The sequence below is a fragment of the Macrosteles quadrilineatus genome, unplaced genomic scaffold (assembly GCF_028750875.1).
Source record: "Macrosteles quadrilineatus isolate MER2022 unplaced genomic scaffold, UCM_ALF_1.0 Scaffold_3__2_contigs__length_128488019, whole genome shotgun sequence".
NCBI lineage: Eukaryota > Metazoa > Arthropoda > Insecta > Hemiptera > Cicadellidae > Macrosteles > Macrosteles quadrilineatus.
Window position 1 is genome coordinate 40,466,096 of NW_026542596.1, and position 19,044 is coordinate 40,485,139.

Consider the following 19,044-nt stretch of genomic DNA (forward strand, 5'->3'; position numbering starts at 1 on the left):
AAAATTAAATTTGGTTTGATTTCTAGGTTTTATTTTTCTTTCTCAAACAAACCTTACATTGCAGTGGCTCTGATACGTGAAAAACCACTTTACAGCAGGGTTTAGGATGCATGTACACTTAAAAAATATACATTGATATAGTAAAAAAATGTATGGTACCATTATTAATAATGACAAGCCACAGTCGTTCTGGCATAGATACATACAATTTGGTATGGCTTAATCTGGTAAGAATATATCATGACAATCAATTCCTCTTCCTTGTTTAATATATAACCCCTAAAGGTTACTGAAACAGTTGAAAAATACTGCCATCGTATTCTTTAATCTTGATAATAATACTTGTCGATAATGCACAATATATGTGGTGCAATATCAATACATTTTAAAATTATAAACATCTGTAGCAGAGAATGCAGAAAACTGTCAGGAGACTCTACTAGCGGATGTCTAGACTGAGTAGGTCAATCACGGTTATTTTCACCATCTTGAAACCAAACTATCAGAAGATCTTAATGGCAAGCTGTCACTATCATGAGTGGACTAAGACTATTCGACCGTATAAGGACATGCTGGGATTACTGACAGGGCTTTTAAAATAGTTCACAAATCCGTTAACTTTGTCTGCAGGCAGGTTCGGGTTGTAGTGTTAACGGTAAAATGAGAGTATTAGATCTTTCGGAAATAGTTGTAATGTTCAAGTAGTTTATATACTTGGTATGATTAACAGATTGATCCTTAAGACTAATGGTTAGTTTTACCAAGGTTCTACCCGGTTGGTGGACAGCATGTTGTTTACTATTCGTTTTTTGTTGTGCAACCAATTTAAACAACACACAGCAATCTTATTTTATCAAATCACTATCTTTTCTCGTGTTATACTCAAAGAGTAAACCACTGGTCATAAAATCTACCCTAAAATTTTGTCGACATCAGCACACTCAAACGTCAATATCATCATCGTGTATATAAATAAAAATTTGTTTTTGCGTTTGATTTTTTACTTTGGTAATTCTTATTTACTGTAACAGAAATGTTGGTCTGAATGTCTACAATGATTTGTTCTTTCGCTTTTGTATTAAAAATATGCTGATTTAGAACGGAAATTTGAAAACACCAGTACACTCAGTCGGCAACTTGATTCTTTAACTACATTCTTCATTTTTATTCCACAACTGGCGACAACTTTGTCTTTGTTGGGATTAGAATGTCTAGTTCTATTAATACTCAAATGTTGTATCCAACAGGGGATCACAATGGGATGATGACGCATAACATATTTTTTCTGGTTGCTTTACACCTCACATCTGCCGTAGAAAACAGTTGCACACAAAGATAGGACATAAAAACCGATCTTTAGCGCGAACAAAGTCACATAATAAGTTTTCATTCTCGTCTTAAGGTTTATCATGGACCAACCAACACAATTAGACTTTCTCATCCCATTGTAAATTTTGAAGCTCGTTTTTCGTGTCTAGTTCATTATTAGTTCATGTTGGTGACACTGATCGTTAGTGTCGACGAAATTTTGTTGCTATTATTTTAGGGTCAATTTCATGATTTGTGCTTTACTATTTGGTGATATAATTAGGGGAGGGGTTATTGTTTATGATTATATAGTTTTATTTGACTAAACGAGGATTTAAATGACTGAAATAACAAGAAAATAGAAAATTAAAAAAAAACCTTAAAGTGCACCGGACGGAACTCGCAATAAAATTGTCTTCAGCAGATCTATAAGGATGAGAAATCTACTAAGGGAGTATGTTTTATCTATGGTTTCATTTTTTCCCCTTGAGCCCAAATAGCGGATGCAACTAAGGTAGCCCATGAAGGTAGCCGGTGTCAGTGACTAGTTAGTTATGTCGGAACACAACATTCACTGGATGTGACTTTCTCTGTCTACTTTCGCGACATCGGCGGCTACTGCCTTGTCGGGCAACACAACACACAACCTGTCGCTGGCAAACAGGTGAAACTAGCCAGTGGGGGCCGAGCTTTCGATAGGCACATGTTTAGTCTTGCGTACGCATAGGTATTGTTTCACTTAATACATCGAAGGACCAAGCTTTTTAAAAAAAACAGTTGATGTCACAACAAGTTGTGATGGCAGAGTCTGTATGATTTAACCTGTCTCCTGGCCCTTCGTTTATCTGGGGACTGACTAATGGTTTAAGCCCCGAACCAGTCGCAGGTAGACCCGGTCAAGAGACAGGCTCCATCATACAGACTATAGTTTCCACGGTCAAAATAGATTGTCGTTGGGAGATGACCACATTGTTGAATTCACCACTATTTTCACCAATTCAACGACGCGATTAAATTCCGAAGATTAAGATTTTGGCCGTCTACAATAAGTATTTTCCACGTTAATCCATCTAATTCCAGACCAAACTGGCTACCATGTGTGCCGTTCTTTGCTAAGTGGGCTAACAATTTGCTGAGTAAATTTTCGGATGGAATGAATCACACGGATGAAACCAGCCTACGTGGGATGTCAACCTTTAGTAAGTTAACTCCATTAAATAGGTACTCAAAATTGATGTGTACATATTCGCCAATAAATACTATGTAGGTAAGAAGGGCTCTGCAAAGAGGATCTATTAGATGCGTAACAAAGGTTTTAAGGAATCTTCACTCAGACGTTGTATCACACAGAGCCACGTCGCCTATTACACCAGCAACAAACACCGTGATGAACCATGAACGTTGTCCAACATTTCTACAAATGTTTAAATAAAATCCAAACAACGATAACGCAGCGCGCTACAAACACAGGACTGATAAGAACTGAACAGACAACACGGTGATAACAGGGTTGGGTAAGCTATTTTGTAAAAGAAATTAGTTAAGACTCCAGCCTACATTTACTTTTTTCAGTAGTTAGCTATAACTACTACAGTTTAATACGTTTTTCAAAGGTATAGAAGTAGCCTAGTATCGTGAAATCCACAAAAAACCTCAAAAGATTCTCAAAAGTAACATAGCACATAATAATTACCAAATAGAATGAATGCCTTCAACAATACATAGTATGACTATAACAAGGAATATTTAGTTAACTCTGGCATAGTCCTATGGAGTTCTTGTTTCTTTATTCTTCTATTACTCGCGGATGAGAGCAGAAACGGTATGGATCATAAACGGAAACAATTGACGTTGCAGGCCCGAAAGTAAACGCGTTTTATTAATATTTAATCGGGACTGTTAAAACCCGTTGAAACTAGCTCTTATGTCTATTATATTAGTATAGACATAGACGTTTGGGCTAGTGACGTAATTTTTCTTGATAAAATTTTCCTGAATGAAAAGAAAATGTTGACCACATTAAAGCATCCATCCCAAACTACAAAATACTTTCAACTATTAAAGAAGGTAGGTTCACAATTGTTTCTATCAGTATAAAGCACAGTTGAGTTGAGTTTACAGTTAGAGACGTAGGTATGTCTGCAACCTTACAGTCACTCATACAGTTTACGATATGAAAGTACTCCGCGGGGGGGGAGGGGGGAGGTATGCACAGTTCAAGGAGACTCTTCAGCCTTGGCAGATCCTGAATGCTGATCCTGTATCCTGCGAGGCTACAGCTACAGGTGGAGACTGTTGCGACACTCTCCCATCGACTTGTATCCTGCCTCTCGTTCTTCGAATTTCTTTCCTAAATGAAAGTTTAGTAATAGGTCCACTATCGCAAAGGACTTGTCATTTCAAAGTTTTTACTAATGCCCGTTACATTTCCAAGTGAAAATTAACAATTATGCTGAGAAAAGCTTGAAAGTTTTCAAAATAAAGTACTGACGGAAATATATTGTGAAAGAAAATGACGAATTAAGAATGAAAAAATAGAGGACCAAGATGCGTCTGTTATAAGATAGTGATGAGACTAATGTTGAAAAACTCCGGATGGAAGAAGACTTCTAGACTCCCAAAGAACAGGTGGATGGATGAAGTAAGATGAAGACGACATGATATTAAACAGAGCAAATGAAGAGATGTGAAAGTCAAACTCCTACATATTCTAACTATAAAACCAGCAGACATGCTACAAAACTAGCAGCTAGGTCCTATAACTACCAGCCAGATCAAAAAACGAGGAACCTAATCCTAAAATCATCAGATAACCCCTAAATTTGGCGGCAAGACACTAAAACCAGCAGACAAGCCCTACACTTAGCATACAAACCCTAAAATACTACCAGCCAGACCTTAAAACCCCTATTCAGATCCAAAGACCAGGAGCCCGACCCTAAAACTAACAGACAACCCCTAGATTCGGCAACCATACGCTAAAATTAGCAGACAAACCTATCAACCCCAATTCAATCAGCCCTTAAAAATGCATCCAAATCCTAAAACCACCAGATAAACCCTTAGCAATATTGGAGTTCCCCTGAACCAGCAGCGAGGAAGTGCCCAAGCGGTGCCGCGCGTGACGTAAGTGACCCGGTTACGCCGCGTCACGCGAGTTGCGTGACTCCCAACGTGTGACGCTTCGCACGGTTGCAACAAACAACAGATGTGACACAAGCAGAAATAAACGATTTTATATAGTAAAATTACCTTCTTACTCTGAGCATTTTCCAGGTAAAATACATGTTGTACTTCAAGCAAGTTCTTGCAATTTTATCACTGGCCATATTAGGCTTTCTATGATACTACGAGACATAGGTCAAGGTCACTAAAACATTCTAATTCTCACAGTTAGCTACTATAATCTAAGATGGAACCTGTGTCCTGACCTTGGGGACTGGTCAATGTAGGCCTGCCTATTATGTATCTATGTTTATAGGGAGGGTTAGGAGACAAATTCTATCACACAGACTACAACTATAACCACCTAGACTAACAACGTTAAAAAGCAATATTTTCTGTGACCTTTTTTTACTGAGTGGCTAGTTTAGTAGTTGTAAGAAAATATCTTACATTGAACGAAAAACCCAATTTCTGAATAAGTAAGGCATTTTATTAAAAATTGTATACAGTATATTTTTCTGGAGGCTCTTCAACCTTCAATAATAATTTGACATGCATCTCTATTTTACAAGCACATACTACATACTACATTTTCACCAAATGTTTATATTTCAAAGTTAAACGCTCCAATTTAAAGTTGTAGATTTTACGGTGGAATAAAGTAAATTCCAGCAATACTGAAAACTCACACAGAAATGTAATTCCAACAAATAAGAAATGCTCTTACCCCGACTAATAAAACTTCATGGATTCCACAATAGTTTAGTGCCTTTTCCACAAACCGCATTGTCTAGGGTCATGGTCCAACACGGAAGCCATACCATTGCTAATAACCGCAATGGCTAATAGTAAAAGTACAGCTACGCCGCAGAACAGCTGGTGAATACGCTCTACAGTGGATATCGTCTGACTTGGTGGAGTGGTACAGGTGTACAGCTGTAGGCAGTTAGACACTACGTGAGCACAATGCGAATGTAATGATGTGCACACTCATGCAGTATGCATGATGAGACTGGACAATGCTGTAATGCGGTAGCTACGAGTACAATGATATAGTGGATTGCATGACTGACTACTGCACTATAATGTAACGGTTGATTGTTTCCTACTGAAAGTTAAATGTATAAACTACAACACTAACACAGATAAGCTATTTACTTTGACTATTTCGTGTATACCTCAACCTTCCGGTTTTTAGCCTGTTTTCATGGGTAGAATTCATGTTGGAAGTGTTTAAAGGGTGCTGATGACAATTTAATATTCCAATTTTTTTTTTGGGGGGGGGGGATATTTTACAATTTGTACTCTATTGTTTGGTTATAATATCAGAGAACAAGCTATTAATTATAAAACTAATTAGATTGTCTTTTTTTTAGTTAAAATTGTTTTAAATAAGTGAAATCACATAAAAAAGGGTAAGAATTAAACTCTGTATAAATAAACCGTACGAACTACAATAACTACTTCGTATAGGGTGAGATGTATACTTGAAGTATACAAAGTTATTGCTATCGACTTTCAGGCTGTAGGCACTAAGTTTCGATCCTGAGAAAAGTCTATAGCTTATTGATGGTTCGAAACCGTAGCGTAGCCAACGAGCAAGGAATACCATGGTATTCCTTGCTCGCTGAGCGTAGCCCAACTTTCCTTCAAAACTAGGGGTCTCCTAAAAACGCCTGTTCTTATCTAACAAATACACATATCATCTTACTATGGTGTATTCTACACTCATCTTACATTCATTTTCAACTTAAACTACGGACATAGGTGGTGAATTTGAGATATACTGTTTAATAACTACTTGTTCTGCCAGTGCTTCGCAACGGGAAATGTGGGTTTCCAAATCTACTGTAAAAAACAGGTTATACACACTTACCATGCAACTTATACAGGGAAATTTTAATAATACTTATTGCTTATATCAATTAAATGTGTTGTATATTTGCATTTAACTGTCTGGCACAATCTAAATTTATAACTTAAAATTAATGTAAAACATCTATAATGAGAATTATAAGATTAACTCAGGGGAAATATGTAATCAGACAAACTATAAATAAAAACAAATCTAACAGCCGAATCATTTTAGATATTTAAAATGTGGTTAAATACAGCCCCTAGGAGAGGGTGTATCGAAAAAATGAGATTTTTTCGGGGACGAATGCCATCATGACCTTTAATTATTATCAATTACCAATCAATAAGATAGATACGCCACCTATGTGCGTATTACCCAAATATGAGTGAAGTATGAGTGTAGAATGGAGTGTAATGACCTGTGTAGCTTTGTTACTGACTAGATCAGCTGTTTCACCAGTCAGGCCCATTAAAAAAAAAACCCAATGATCAGGAACAGCTGGATCCAGTTTCGAACCATCAAAAGCTACTGACTTTTTTCAGGATCGATCGGGCAACCTTTCGATTGTTAGGTGAGAACTACAAGTACGTGGTAGGTGTGCTGTTTACGATTATAAACCAACGTGATCCTTATTAACTCTATAGATGGGTTACCCATTCAGCTGAGATATGAGAAGATAATACAGTAAGTATGGTAATCTAGTAGGTGTAGTTTACACGGTAAGTGACCTAGTCCCAAACACGGTACAGGAAGTCCAGTGCATGCGGGTACGGTGGGTCTGCTACTGCGACTGCGGTATAATAACAGAGTTAAGTAAAACAGGTCGAGATGGTCATTCACAGGGGTGGCCAAGCGTGAAGGGCTCGCCACTGACCAGTAGCGCAGTAGCACGCCAAACTTGGTAAACACACGACTAATATCTTGTAAATGAATGTAATTCTGTTTGATATAGGCACGAATTATACATCAAGACTTTAAAGATTTGTACGATTGAGTAAATAAAGTATAGTACCGGTACGTATAATCATCAAGCATGAACTGAGTGTTTTTAGTTAGGTTTATTTTTAAGTGCGGTCATGTTAGCTAAAAGCAAATCCCTTGGTTTAGGTCGAATTTTAGATTACCACTGTACGTTTATCACTTTAATCTTACCAGAGGCCAAGCAGTAAACATAATATGTTCTACGACCAGTGTATGATTCATCTTACTAATATTATAAATGTGAAAAGTTTGTGTGTTTGTTTGTTTGTTTATTTATTATTGTTTCGTTTGTTTGTTTGAAGTTCATCACATATTAACTACTGGTTGGATTGGGCTGAAATGTGGTATGGTGATAGCTCACATTCCCGATTAACATATAGACATATATTCTTATCTCGAATATCCTTTCGGGCTCCACCCCAGTGGCTCTGGAGTTTCCCATGTTAACCTTATGAATATTTATATTTTTAAAAGGAATTAAAGAATTTTGTCAGCTGTTTCAACTAGGTACACAAGTTGGTTCTATGATATTAAATTAATAGCATTAAAGGTTATACGGTTTACCAACAGGGTGCAGCACTATAAAATTTTTTTGATATCTATTACAACAGCTAATTCGAAGCAACTAGCAACAAAAAGCGGTGATATACAGTGATAACTTGACGTTTTTCTATTGTTTAGGTGCAGTGGTAGAACATTATGGTAATTATGGTAGATCTGCCATGTGCTATAGCATACCGTAAATTAAAAGAACCAAATTGTCTTACACCGTGTCCTCTCCCATTGCAAACGCAAAGCCAAGCATTTTATACTTATACGCTAACCCTGTACGAAGGACGGGTGCTTTGGTAATGTCTACTAAGATTTTAGATTGTAAATATAAAATATGAACGCATATAAGCGTCAATGACAATAATTAGCTTCGGAGACTAGCATTGCTCAGTGGAGTTTGATTTGTTTGGGAGGTTAAAAATGTAAACATTACGTTCATTACCAACACATTTTTGGGTATCCGAAGTGTTTGTGAACTATATCTTAGCTGGGCAACTACCTTGGCAAAAAAATCCAAATTGTTAGCGAAAATTGACAATTTGGTAGCCTATTTGTAATCTTGTCAAATGCACATTCAATGATGTCTGAGAAAAACACGTTAAAAATCAATTTGAAAATATCAACAGGATTATAGCAGAGCTTGTAAATAAGTGTAATCTTTGATCGAACATTACTCACTCTGCAGGTGTAAGTGATTACGATTAGTGTTGATGATGACGTCACGATTTATCCCCTCCCCCCCCCACACGCACACAGGCATACACACACGACTAGCATCGGCCTTGAAAATGTAATAGGATTCGCCTATTTGCCTGCCTACACTCATCCAATTAGCACAATTCAATCAATCTCAAGTCATGTCTTCAGCGTTCAATACACGTGTCTGTAATATATAGCGATTGTTAGTAAACTGAATTTATAGTTATTAAACATACCCTCCGATCGACTTATCAACCTTATAGATCAGGTGTACGCAGCTTTAAGGTATATTTATGTTAGGTATACATTTATCACTACTGTATAGATACAACAAGATGTACAGTAGAACCTTGATATAAAGTGTTATTTCCAAGGACTCTTCACCTCCAAGTGTCATTCTATATCACCCCTAATCATGTTTTCTTGCCACCCTCGATAACGAGTCAACAAGTTCAACAACAAGTCAACAAGTTGTAACGAGTCGATTGCAAGTTGTATTTATTAAGACCCATGAGAGGTTCTTATTGAGGTTCTTCTGTATAACAGTTGCTCAAATCCTTTAACTGCCTTCCACAAAGGATTATCCGAAGCTACCCTAAGTAATAGTCCGGCTTAATTCTTATCCAATGGATTGACCAGTACATAAATCTTAGATTCAAGACACGTATTCAAAGTGAATCTAAAAATTTCATTTCATAGTAGAAACACGCATTTATCTATATTCAATAGTAGCATAAGCACTAACTTAAACTGCGCAATGCGCTATTGACACAATGTAAAATGAACCATCTTTAAGACCAATAACTCAAAATATATTTGCAGCTAGAGAGTTTTAATCCTAAACCTAGGGTCAAATTCAGTCCCCAGTTTCAACAAGTCAAGTGCTAAACGGCCAATCGACTTAACAAGGCGCGGGCGGCGTGAGTCATTGGCGGGTAAAAGTGGAAAACAGGCGGGAAGTGAACTGTTAACCAGCTGTTAAGGCCAAGGGCACGGAACACCGCGTGGGGAAATCAGCTGATCGGAAAACGGCCACAGTGGTAAATAAGACAGCAAGAGTCGAGTGTAGTGTGTTATACATTATACTGCTTTTGTTATCTACAATGTTTTGTTTGACTTTAGATAACGGTAATCTACAAAGAAGGGCATGGTTGATAATGGTGATAAAAATGTGTGCTACGCACAAGTGTTTTGAGGGTTTCAAGTGTAATAAAAGGAAAGCTGAAATTGGGTTTATCTCTCTTGAGTGTCTTAATTGAGATAGATTTGGAATAGTGGGTTGTATTAGCCAAGTACACATTGATTGTGACAGGGGAGTGTTGGAATTGGTTTCATTATCATTACATTGATTGACTCAGAGACACGATCCTGCGTATTTTAACCTAAATAAGAGTAAAAGATGGGTGAAAAAATATAGTAAGTTGCCTTTGGTTGTTATACTGTCTAAGATCAGCTGTTTCCTTATGCAGGACCATTTATACTCCAATGATCAAAGATCACCGAGCTAGAGATACAACAGGAGGTAGCATTGAATGAGAGAATCGCAACACGTTGGCCGTCATTTGAACTAGGGCTTAGGTACATTGTACTTGGTACATTTAAACTAGGGGATTGTACATACACGAGCCACGAGCCAATGAGTGAACTGATTCCTCTATTTGGTACCAAGCTAAGACAATTATAACTTCTCGATTTTCTAGCAGAGTTGCCGTGTTGGTGCTTCCTCCAGTTGCATTTCTAGCTCATTGTCAAAGACAGCTACCAGTTTTTGAACCACCAAAAAGTTGACAACTCAGATTACAATTGAAGTTAACTATTTCCATTTCCATTTCCATTTCGTTTTGTCATGAGAGCAGAACTCCCTGACTGCTAACCCGGTACCTATAATTAAACATACCCGGGCCCCATGATGTAGGCCGAAGCTTTCGCACCGACCTTTGGTACACCATGGGAGGATGACTTAAGGTCATCAAGCTCACCGGCTGCCGAAGCAAACCCTTCGGAAAGAGGGTTGCCCCTCAATCCTAACCAGGGATACCGACTACTTGTTTAAGCGTCACTTCACCTGGGTTCCCCCAGGTACGAAACCCAGAAAGACCATAGTGAAATGCCCTGACGCATTTAGTGCAAGCAACACTCGGGACCTATCCAATCCCTGACAGGAAAAACCCGCCATCAAAGCCAGGAAGAAGGGGACCACCAGCAAGCTGATGGGAGGAACCCCAACCACCCATTTACACCACTACCCGATCGAGGCCTTACCCAGTTGCTGGGAAACCAGAGGTAACCAAAGCGATAGATCCCTGAACACCCCCAGCGGGCTTGAACCCAGCACCCGATCTACTTCATTTGCCCATCAAGCCCAACATCACTGCCAGGCCGTCAGGGTTTCCCAAAAGGAGGCAGGAATAGAAGTGGGTCCCACCCGGATGAACCTATCCACCAAAGGTGGCGACACCCTTTGCTCAATTGAGGTTCCAGGGAGAACCCCCCACTATTACAAAATTTAATGAAAAGTCAACAAAGTTCTGCAAGCAAATAGCAATACAATAAACAGTATCTGATCCACCAAGAATTTACACAGCCATTCGCTTTCAGTTCAACTAAACTTTTCCAATTGTAATTGCGGTAGGTCTTAAAGTAAATGTTTATTTGCCACGATTAGAAAGTGGGATCAAGTCGGATGAAATTGCTCCGTCCTGTAATAAGGGTGAAAGTTGTTTTTTCTACTTCCCTGCGACAAGTGCATCAGCTGTACCGACTGCAACTTTCCTGCCAGGTTTGCTATCAGCTGTGTCTCCTTCCCGCCAAAAGAAACTACGTTTTTGCTAACAGTTTCCTCTGATTTGTTCATCCGAATAAATCGTTAGCGTTTTTATTAACGGTTACATAGTACCATTGCGTAAGTGGACAAATCATTACGTATCTTCATCCGGTGTTGTTGGTCGTCGAAGAGGCGTTGGAAGCATAGTTACGGATGGCTATTCATTAGAGTGATTATCATTATCATCGAATTAATAAAGGCACATAATGTTGGGAGTAACATGTGTGTGTGTGTAATGTAGAGAGTCTGTATGATGGCACATGTTTCCTGACCATTCGTCTACCTGGGACTGGCCCAGATCTTAAACCATTGGACACTTCAGCTGTTTTCTTAACCAGTACAGTACTGTTAAAAACACAAATAATTATGATACAGAGTTTTCTTAATATAGAATCGGCTACCTCCTTAACCTTGTTTTCTGTCTAGATAGGGGTTTCTACAAGTTGAGATCCTCATCCTAAACATTGTGCAATTCCTATGACATTGCATATTGCTGAGACGTCCAATAGGGTTTAGTGGAATGCACAGGTATCAAAATTGCATTTAATTATGACTGTGGCTCTGTGTGCAAAAGCTTTACCCTTGGTATGTTCTTAAAACTGTAGATTACTTAATAGAAGTAAATAGCGGGCTTATGATTCATTATTATCTGAATAAACATTCTGAGTAATCTTGAAAGAGGCTCCCGAGGCGAATGCAGTACAGTCGAATCTGAAGTCTTTGAGACGACGTTGAGTGGAATTGTAGCTTGTCATGAAGACACGGAACAAACGGCTACTGCTAGCCGGAACAACGTAGCCGATAAGATGGTCAAAATTTTCGGCTATTCCACCGAAGCTATCATCCGGAGACAAGATTTGACATTCTTAGTAATTCCCCTAACCAAAGACAATGGTAACATGTTATCCATCCATTGTCTGTACCCTAACTGAATCAATTTGAAGTTCAATCAACTACACATGCCTACTGTAACGAAGCTTCCAAAACAAGTCACTTTTACCACACATACCAGCACCCTGAGTCAAATAGTAAACCCTGGCTACACGCCCAAGGCGTGGCGTGTCGTGAAAGTATGGACGAAACTGTTTAATGTCCGGACGTAAGTGGAATACCCGAGTGAGTTCATTGTTCCTGGTCGGGCGATGACGGCGCCGTCGTCGGTAATCGTCGGATAATCGGGAGAAACGGTCCAAACCCATCGCTCGGTACAATGAATCAACAGTCTCTGTCGCGTGTAGGTGAGCTATCGACGCATTACGCAGGAATGTAGAATGTGGAGTACCTCAAGGTTCAACGCTCGGGTCGTGTTTATTTATCGTTCTAATCCTGACTCCGTAAAGTGCGTAATAACTCTGTCGAAGAGAAGCTCGACTTTCAGGAAAATTGGAAATAAGCAAAATGTATTTTTAAACCCACAATATTTTTTTCAAGTGGACGCCAGGGTCTAACCGGGAATAATTAGCATATTACATCAAGCTTGACTTGAAGTTGCGGCGTTATACAATCCATTGTTGATTTGGCGTCATTTGAACCCGAGACATCAGGAACCGAAGTCCCGCGCTCTACTACTAGGCCAGTTCGCTCCCCCGAAGGCGAGTACTACAAACACACACAACGTAAATATAACCCAAAAGCCATCAAACATAAAAAAAATATTCTATGAGTTTCCTCTCCAGAAAATTACGCTCTCGGCCCAGAACTCAAAAGATCCAGGAGTTAATTTGATGCTGCGGAGAATCTAATCACTTTGGAAGATTCCGTGTTTCGGCCCTACAGATTCATTTAGCCTCTGTTTTTTCTGAGGCAGGTGTCGGTGCGGCGCCGGGCGGCAAATGACGAGGCTCGAACCCTCGGCCCGAGGCCGGATCAGGAGACACGGTCGAGCTGTTGCCCCGGCACCAGGCACCATGGTGATCATGATCACATCAACTCTCAAAGCCTTGTGTCACGCCTCATGGCTGTGGATGTGGACAAACCAATGTTTCGCGATGTGTTCACTGTACATAGTGTAGTAGACCCTCCGCAACCGCGGTAATTTACATCACATAGAATTCCATTAGGTACGAATCTGACAACTTTTTACCTTCGCTGATCTTCTAGCATGTACTGGATACGTTTTCGACTTATTCGAAAATCCTAGTTTAAATTAGTACACTAACTCGAAAAAGTTTTAATCCTTTCTACAAGGCATCTTCACTATACCTTTTTGCAGAAATAGTGCTCCAAAACGCGCTGGTTTGTTAGTGTTTCCAAGCACACAGAGGACAACGTTTCGACCCTTTTACAAGCCTTAAATACCTAGTAGAGAAAACTCGCATGCCCGTCTGAATTCTACTAAATCCCTTTGCAAGCCATATGCCTATTCTTTCCCTAACTGAAACAAGTTGACAACAACTTGCTCGTAGAATACTGAATAGGATCCCGGCACGCATTTGTCTGATGACTTTTTCACCTTTGCAAAATGTCCAAGCACCTATTAGACAAAAAGTAGACTAATTTAACATCAGTTTTGGAAGGACTTGCTTGCTTTACCTCATAAACATACTCACGTATTCTTAAGACCTGTAAAAAGTGATTTTGTCCAGATCTTGTCCAAATAGAATTCCGCCACTGTGCTACACTGGGGAAAGGATTTCTAACGGACCATGAGAGGGTCAAGTACGGGTAGCCATGCACTACACATTAACAGTCATGTTGTGTTATCTAGCACACCGTGTGACCTGTGACCTTGCGGTCTAGGAGTCACAGAGTCGCAGACGTCGGTCACATGCAAATCTACTAACCTGGACTGGCGAGAGTTTTCAGGGTTTTGGCGTGGCACTTGATCTTTTCGGTAATTTTCCCGATTTCTCAGAGACATTCGTAGCACAATGAAATAATGTTAAAGTTGTACAGTACCTAAAGAATAGTGTTTACCAACGGTTTAAGAATTCTCTAACCACATTTGGTTTGAGAGAGCACTCATTTTACTACAGTGGGAAACAAGTGAGTCAGTAAAAAGTACGAGAAAGCAGGCCAACATTTGGATCAATCCATATGAATCACCTGAAGAAGAATTAAAGAACATAAAATTTTAGATATTCCCTGTAATATTTCTTCATTTATATAATTAAGTTAAAATTTTCACGATCAAATAAAACCTTCATTGTGTGAACCCACGTTTACTAGCCATTAACCAGATGAGGCTCACTGTAAAATTTACTCTAAAATAAACAACAACAAAAACACGAGCGATTAATACCAACAAACATTCTAGTACATAAAACCACCGGCTTAGAATAGTGCAGGTTGACTCATCATCTTGAATCAAGATCTTAAACCCCATTTTTATGTAAGTTTATCCGTTTGTTGGTGGTGTTTGTGTACGCTAATGCCGACCAAATGTTTCTCTGTAAGTAGATTTTATAATTCGTGCTCTAATAGTACTATCAAACCAGAAGACAAGCTATTCTTCATAATTGCATCGTTGTGTTTGATTGTTGAATAGTTTATTAGTAGGTAAAACGACACTAACTTTGCTGTAAATAAACAGCACTTTACATATTAAAGTGGAAAACATACCCTAATATTGTCTTCAACCGATCCATTGGGATGAAACATAATCTAAAAGGGAGTATTAAGTACATAAATATTTTACAAACTCAAAAAAAAATACCTTACATTGTGCTGTACAACAAAACGAGGATACTAGCAGTATCTAAGTCAAGATGCGTTTCTAGGCTATTTTCTCTATCCCTCCAAGCCGTCTGTTTCCAATCTGTTCCAAAGTTTACTCACATGTTGATCAGACAGACTAAACATCTGGGATGCTTTACGACTCCTAAACAAACGTCCAACTGTCTGCGTGTTTGAAGACGCACATCCTCAGACGGGACACAAAGTAGCTTCAGTAATCTCCAAATAGGCATTCAAAATGTGTTCTGAAGACGGATTGATGCGAACCGTACAATGCGAGGTATTCATGGAGAACATGAAGGGAATTCATGGATTAAGTGGTTAGTTCAAGAGCTTAACCATGGACCAATCAATCTCTCGCAAGACAAGAAGAAAACAAAACTCCGCCCAATTATAAATTAGGTAGGTACTGCGATGTTGTGGGTCGGTAAATGATTTAGCTAAAATCTGACCTTCCAAATATTAGGCAGGAAGATAGCCCTGCTCCCGAAAATAAGATTATTTTACTATCACGGGAGTAATTAGTTATCTTTGCTAATGGTTTCGTCAACGATCATGTGAAGAATTACTTAACACAAAAGCTATCGAAGCGTTTTATGCGCTGTAGCCTAGCGCTCAATTCGTGTTTTGGCTATCGATGTATATATGGTTTTGGCAAACTATCTATGCAACTTTGTTATTGAATAAGACCAACGTTTTCTTAATTAACTAGAAGCCCAATAATCAGGGACCGTTGGGTCCAGCTTTTACCATCAAATGCTTTTTCTCAAGTTAGAGCTAATGACCTGATAAATAGGCAAGCACAATGACCTAAATCCACCCCAATAAATTGATCCCAAAGTGTAAACAAACTGAAAATCTTTTAACCTTTGTTTCTACAATTTGAATATTATAATCATTACATTTAGGTTGTAAATTATATTGAGATAGGCCTAAATTGAGTCTCGCTAACCTTCTCCATATATTTTATGCTCTAAATGCGAACGGACCCCACTGTTTTGGTTTGGAGGATAGTCATTTGACACTTATATACAAACTTCAGTTTAACTTGGTTTAACCTACAGCCTAGCGTACAGCGCAATAAGACTCGAATATTATTTTGTAGTAGGGCAACTAACTGACACTTCTTAAACTTCCCGAAGGTAGTGAAAATTTCAACCTACCTCTTTCAGACCGTCGAGTTTCCCCAAAGACTTGGATCCTGGAAGAGGTCCAGAGATATGTGGCTTCCTGCCTTGACGTTTTTCGGCTTTCCTCTTCGCCCGGCATTTCTTGGACTCCCCGATATCCTCCGGATCGGATTGGACCTCTCGGTACTCCTCCTTGAGGCTCCGCCTGTGTGCAGGACTCTTGCTGTATCTCTTGCGGGCCACTTTGGGAGAACTCACTGGGGATGTGATAGGGGACGTGAGGGGACTAAGTGTCTGCAAACGATGCACCAAGTTGCCAAACATAACTGTATTATTGCGTAAAATCAAATCACTAGAATCGTAACCTCAAAATTTCGGGTCCTTGCCATATTCTTCGACATGTTCAACACAAAAAAAACTAAGAGAACATGTCGTTTAGTCAGTGGCTTAAAATCTCCAATCCTCTGTGTTACCTATGTATCTCTATATACGATACGTGTCCACCAAAGACAGGGTGAGGTATCCAACACTTTAACACTGAAGCGTCACCGTTCTTGTGTCCGGTAGAAAACTCGCGTCTCCAATCCAAAGTTTTGATCTACAGCACCATACGAACCAATAGCCACCGTCACGATATCATCAAACACAATCCGTATTCAGGCACGGAATCACACATAAACATGTCACAGAAGCAAGCGCAGAGAACGACGCGCAATCACCTAACCTCCACAACACACACTCGACAACTGTTAGAAAAACCGCACCAACCAGTTTTTCGTCCGCAGACGTCTCGCGACCGGCTGGAATAACACAACATTCCCCACTCCGTCACTTCGGCCCAGCTCGGCAGTGGCGGAAACACCCGAGCGTGCATCAGCTGTTTGTGTGGCGTGTTGTCATCTCGGCGTTGCAGGAGCAACAAGTTACATTGTTACACTCTTTGGACTCTTGAAACTTGAAACTTGTGTTATTTGTTCAATTACATTTTGCTTTTATCATACTTTGCTATCAAAATTATGTGCTGTTTTTTCGGGTTTTCTGCTCCATTTCATTTCATTAAAACTGTACTATGATTATTAGATTGATAATTATTATTACATCTGTCACCATCGTACCCAATCAGAGACACGTCGATATAGTTAAATACAACGAAGGATTATGTTGTTTTACTAACCAAATGAATATTGTCGAACTTGTTTAGGGACAATTTTAATTGTAGGCGTAGGCTATCCTTATTCATGTACAGTCCGTTTATGAAGAATAGTTGTTTCCTCTAGCTGGTAGCATAACGAAACAGTAAAGCATAATTAGTCAATAGTAGGTACCCTAAAACAATAGAAAATTCGTCGGTATCCAGTAACTAAAAAAAATACTATTAACCTGAATTACACATAAAATAATAGTAGGATTCACATTTTATAACACAAAGAGAAAACTACATGCACTATTTAGGGTTAAGCTATAATACTTCGCTAGTTCGATCCTAAGAAAATTCAGCAGATTGTTTCCACACTGTACCCAGCTACTCAAAGAAACAGCTTGTCTCGGCAACAAAGTTACAACTCCAATACACTCCAAAGCTACCCTCCAACTAAAACCACTATGGGTGCCGACACCTCAATCCCTAAACATCCTATAGTTGAAGGAAGTTTAGCTGCAATTCACGTAATAAATTGAACTCCATCGTCAGCGGCTCGTGACAGCCTGGTAACATCAAACTGCTCTTCATTACGATCCAATCATCCAGACGGTTTTTGTCGCTGCGATGAACAGAAGGGGCACGAGGCGCGGCAGGCTGTTTTTGCCCCTCATCTCCCAGCGCCCAGCCTATCACTACCTACAACCATCCCAGGAATGTACCCTCTTGTTTATTGGCCATCAAACCATCATTTTGCCGTTCCAAACTGCAGTCTGGCAGTAATGGAGGAGTTTTGTTTGACTGTGAATTTCATTATCACTTTATTGCAAGGCCCGAAAGTTTATTGTGACAAGCGGCCTAATGCGTTTTCGGCAATAAGGAGTATTCTTTACGGTGCCTTGAGAGGTTATGAGCATCTGTCAACAGACGTGGCCGTTACACGGTTAATTGTCTGTTAATTATGTAAATGTTTCCTCAGACTGTGCAGTTTAAGTGATTAAATTTGGAGAGGGGCCTTTTTTGTTGGTACATCATATTCAGGAAGGTTTGAGGGGGGTGTGTTTTAGTAGACTCTTCCGATGTCACACATTTGTTAGGACTAGTGTACATGTTGCTTGAATTCGAGCAATTGCAAAGTATTACAGGAGTTATTTCAAAACGAATAACAGTCATATTTACAATGAGTTTAAAAGAGTCAACTCAAAGATTACCGGCGTGTAACTCAGAACACGATTATCTTCGTTATTGATAAACCTAAAGAATTCCGGCCGGTTTTCTCCTTCTCAAAATGCCTCGATGTACAGGCAACACATGTCATTGATAGATGGCCAATTGAAAACGAAAAGTCGTTTTGGATTAGTGTTAGGGTGCATTTGTAACCTAATAGTTGAGATTGTCCAGGGTCAGGTGCTGACTGTGATGAGTTAAGCCTATTACGCGCCACTGTTCTGTAGCTGCGGTCGTTATCACGATTACGCCTCCTGTCTACGTTTCGTTGTTGTCGCGTCAGAGGCATTTTAAAGAAAAAAAACTACAAATAAACAAATTATAGCTACACAAAATAACGATAAATTCAGAAATTTAAGTTACAATTGTGCTAACACGACCCGTCGTAGCGGCACAAAACGACGATAAATATACAAATTTAAGATACAACCATACTAACACGATCCGTCTTGGGGGTTATGTTTACACAAACTCAAATAGTAAATAT

General features: G+C 39.3%; 1 protein-coding gene across 2 annotated transcripts in view; it reads right to left on the reverse strand.

Annotated features, from left to right (window-relative positions):
* The window catches only part of LOC128988328 (rho GTPase-activating protein 20-like), a 247,851-nt gene that overhangs the window by 150,334 nt on the left and 78,473 nt on the right, over nucleotides 1–19,044 (reverse strand). The window contains exon 1 of one of the 2 annotated variants that reach the window (XM_054409513.1): nucleotides 16,226–16,943. The exons of the other annotated variant lie outside the window; for it this stretch is intronic. Within the exon in view, the coding sequence (XP_054265488.1) occupies nucleotides 16,226–16,516 (291 nt within the window). The 5' untranslated portion in view covers nucleotides 16,517–16,943. Of the gene's footprint in view, nucleotides 1–16,225; nucleotides 16,944–19,044 lie in introns of those variants that run through there. 2 annotated transcript variants of the gene reach the window in all.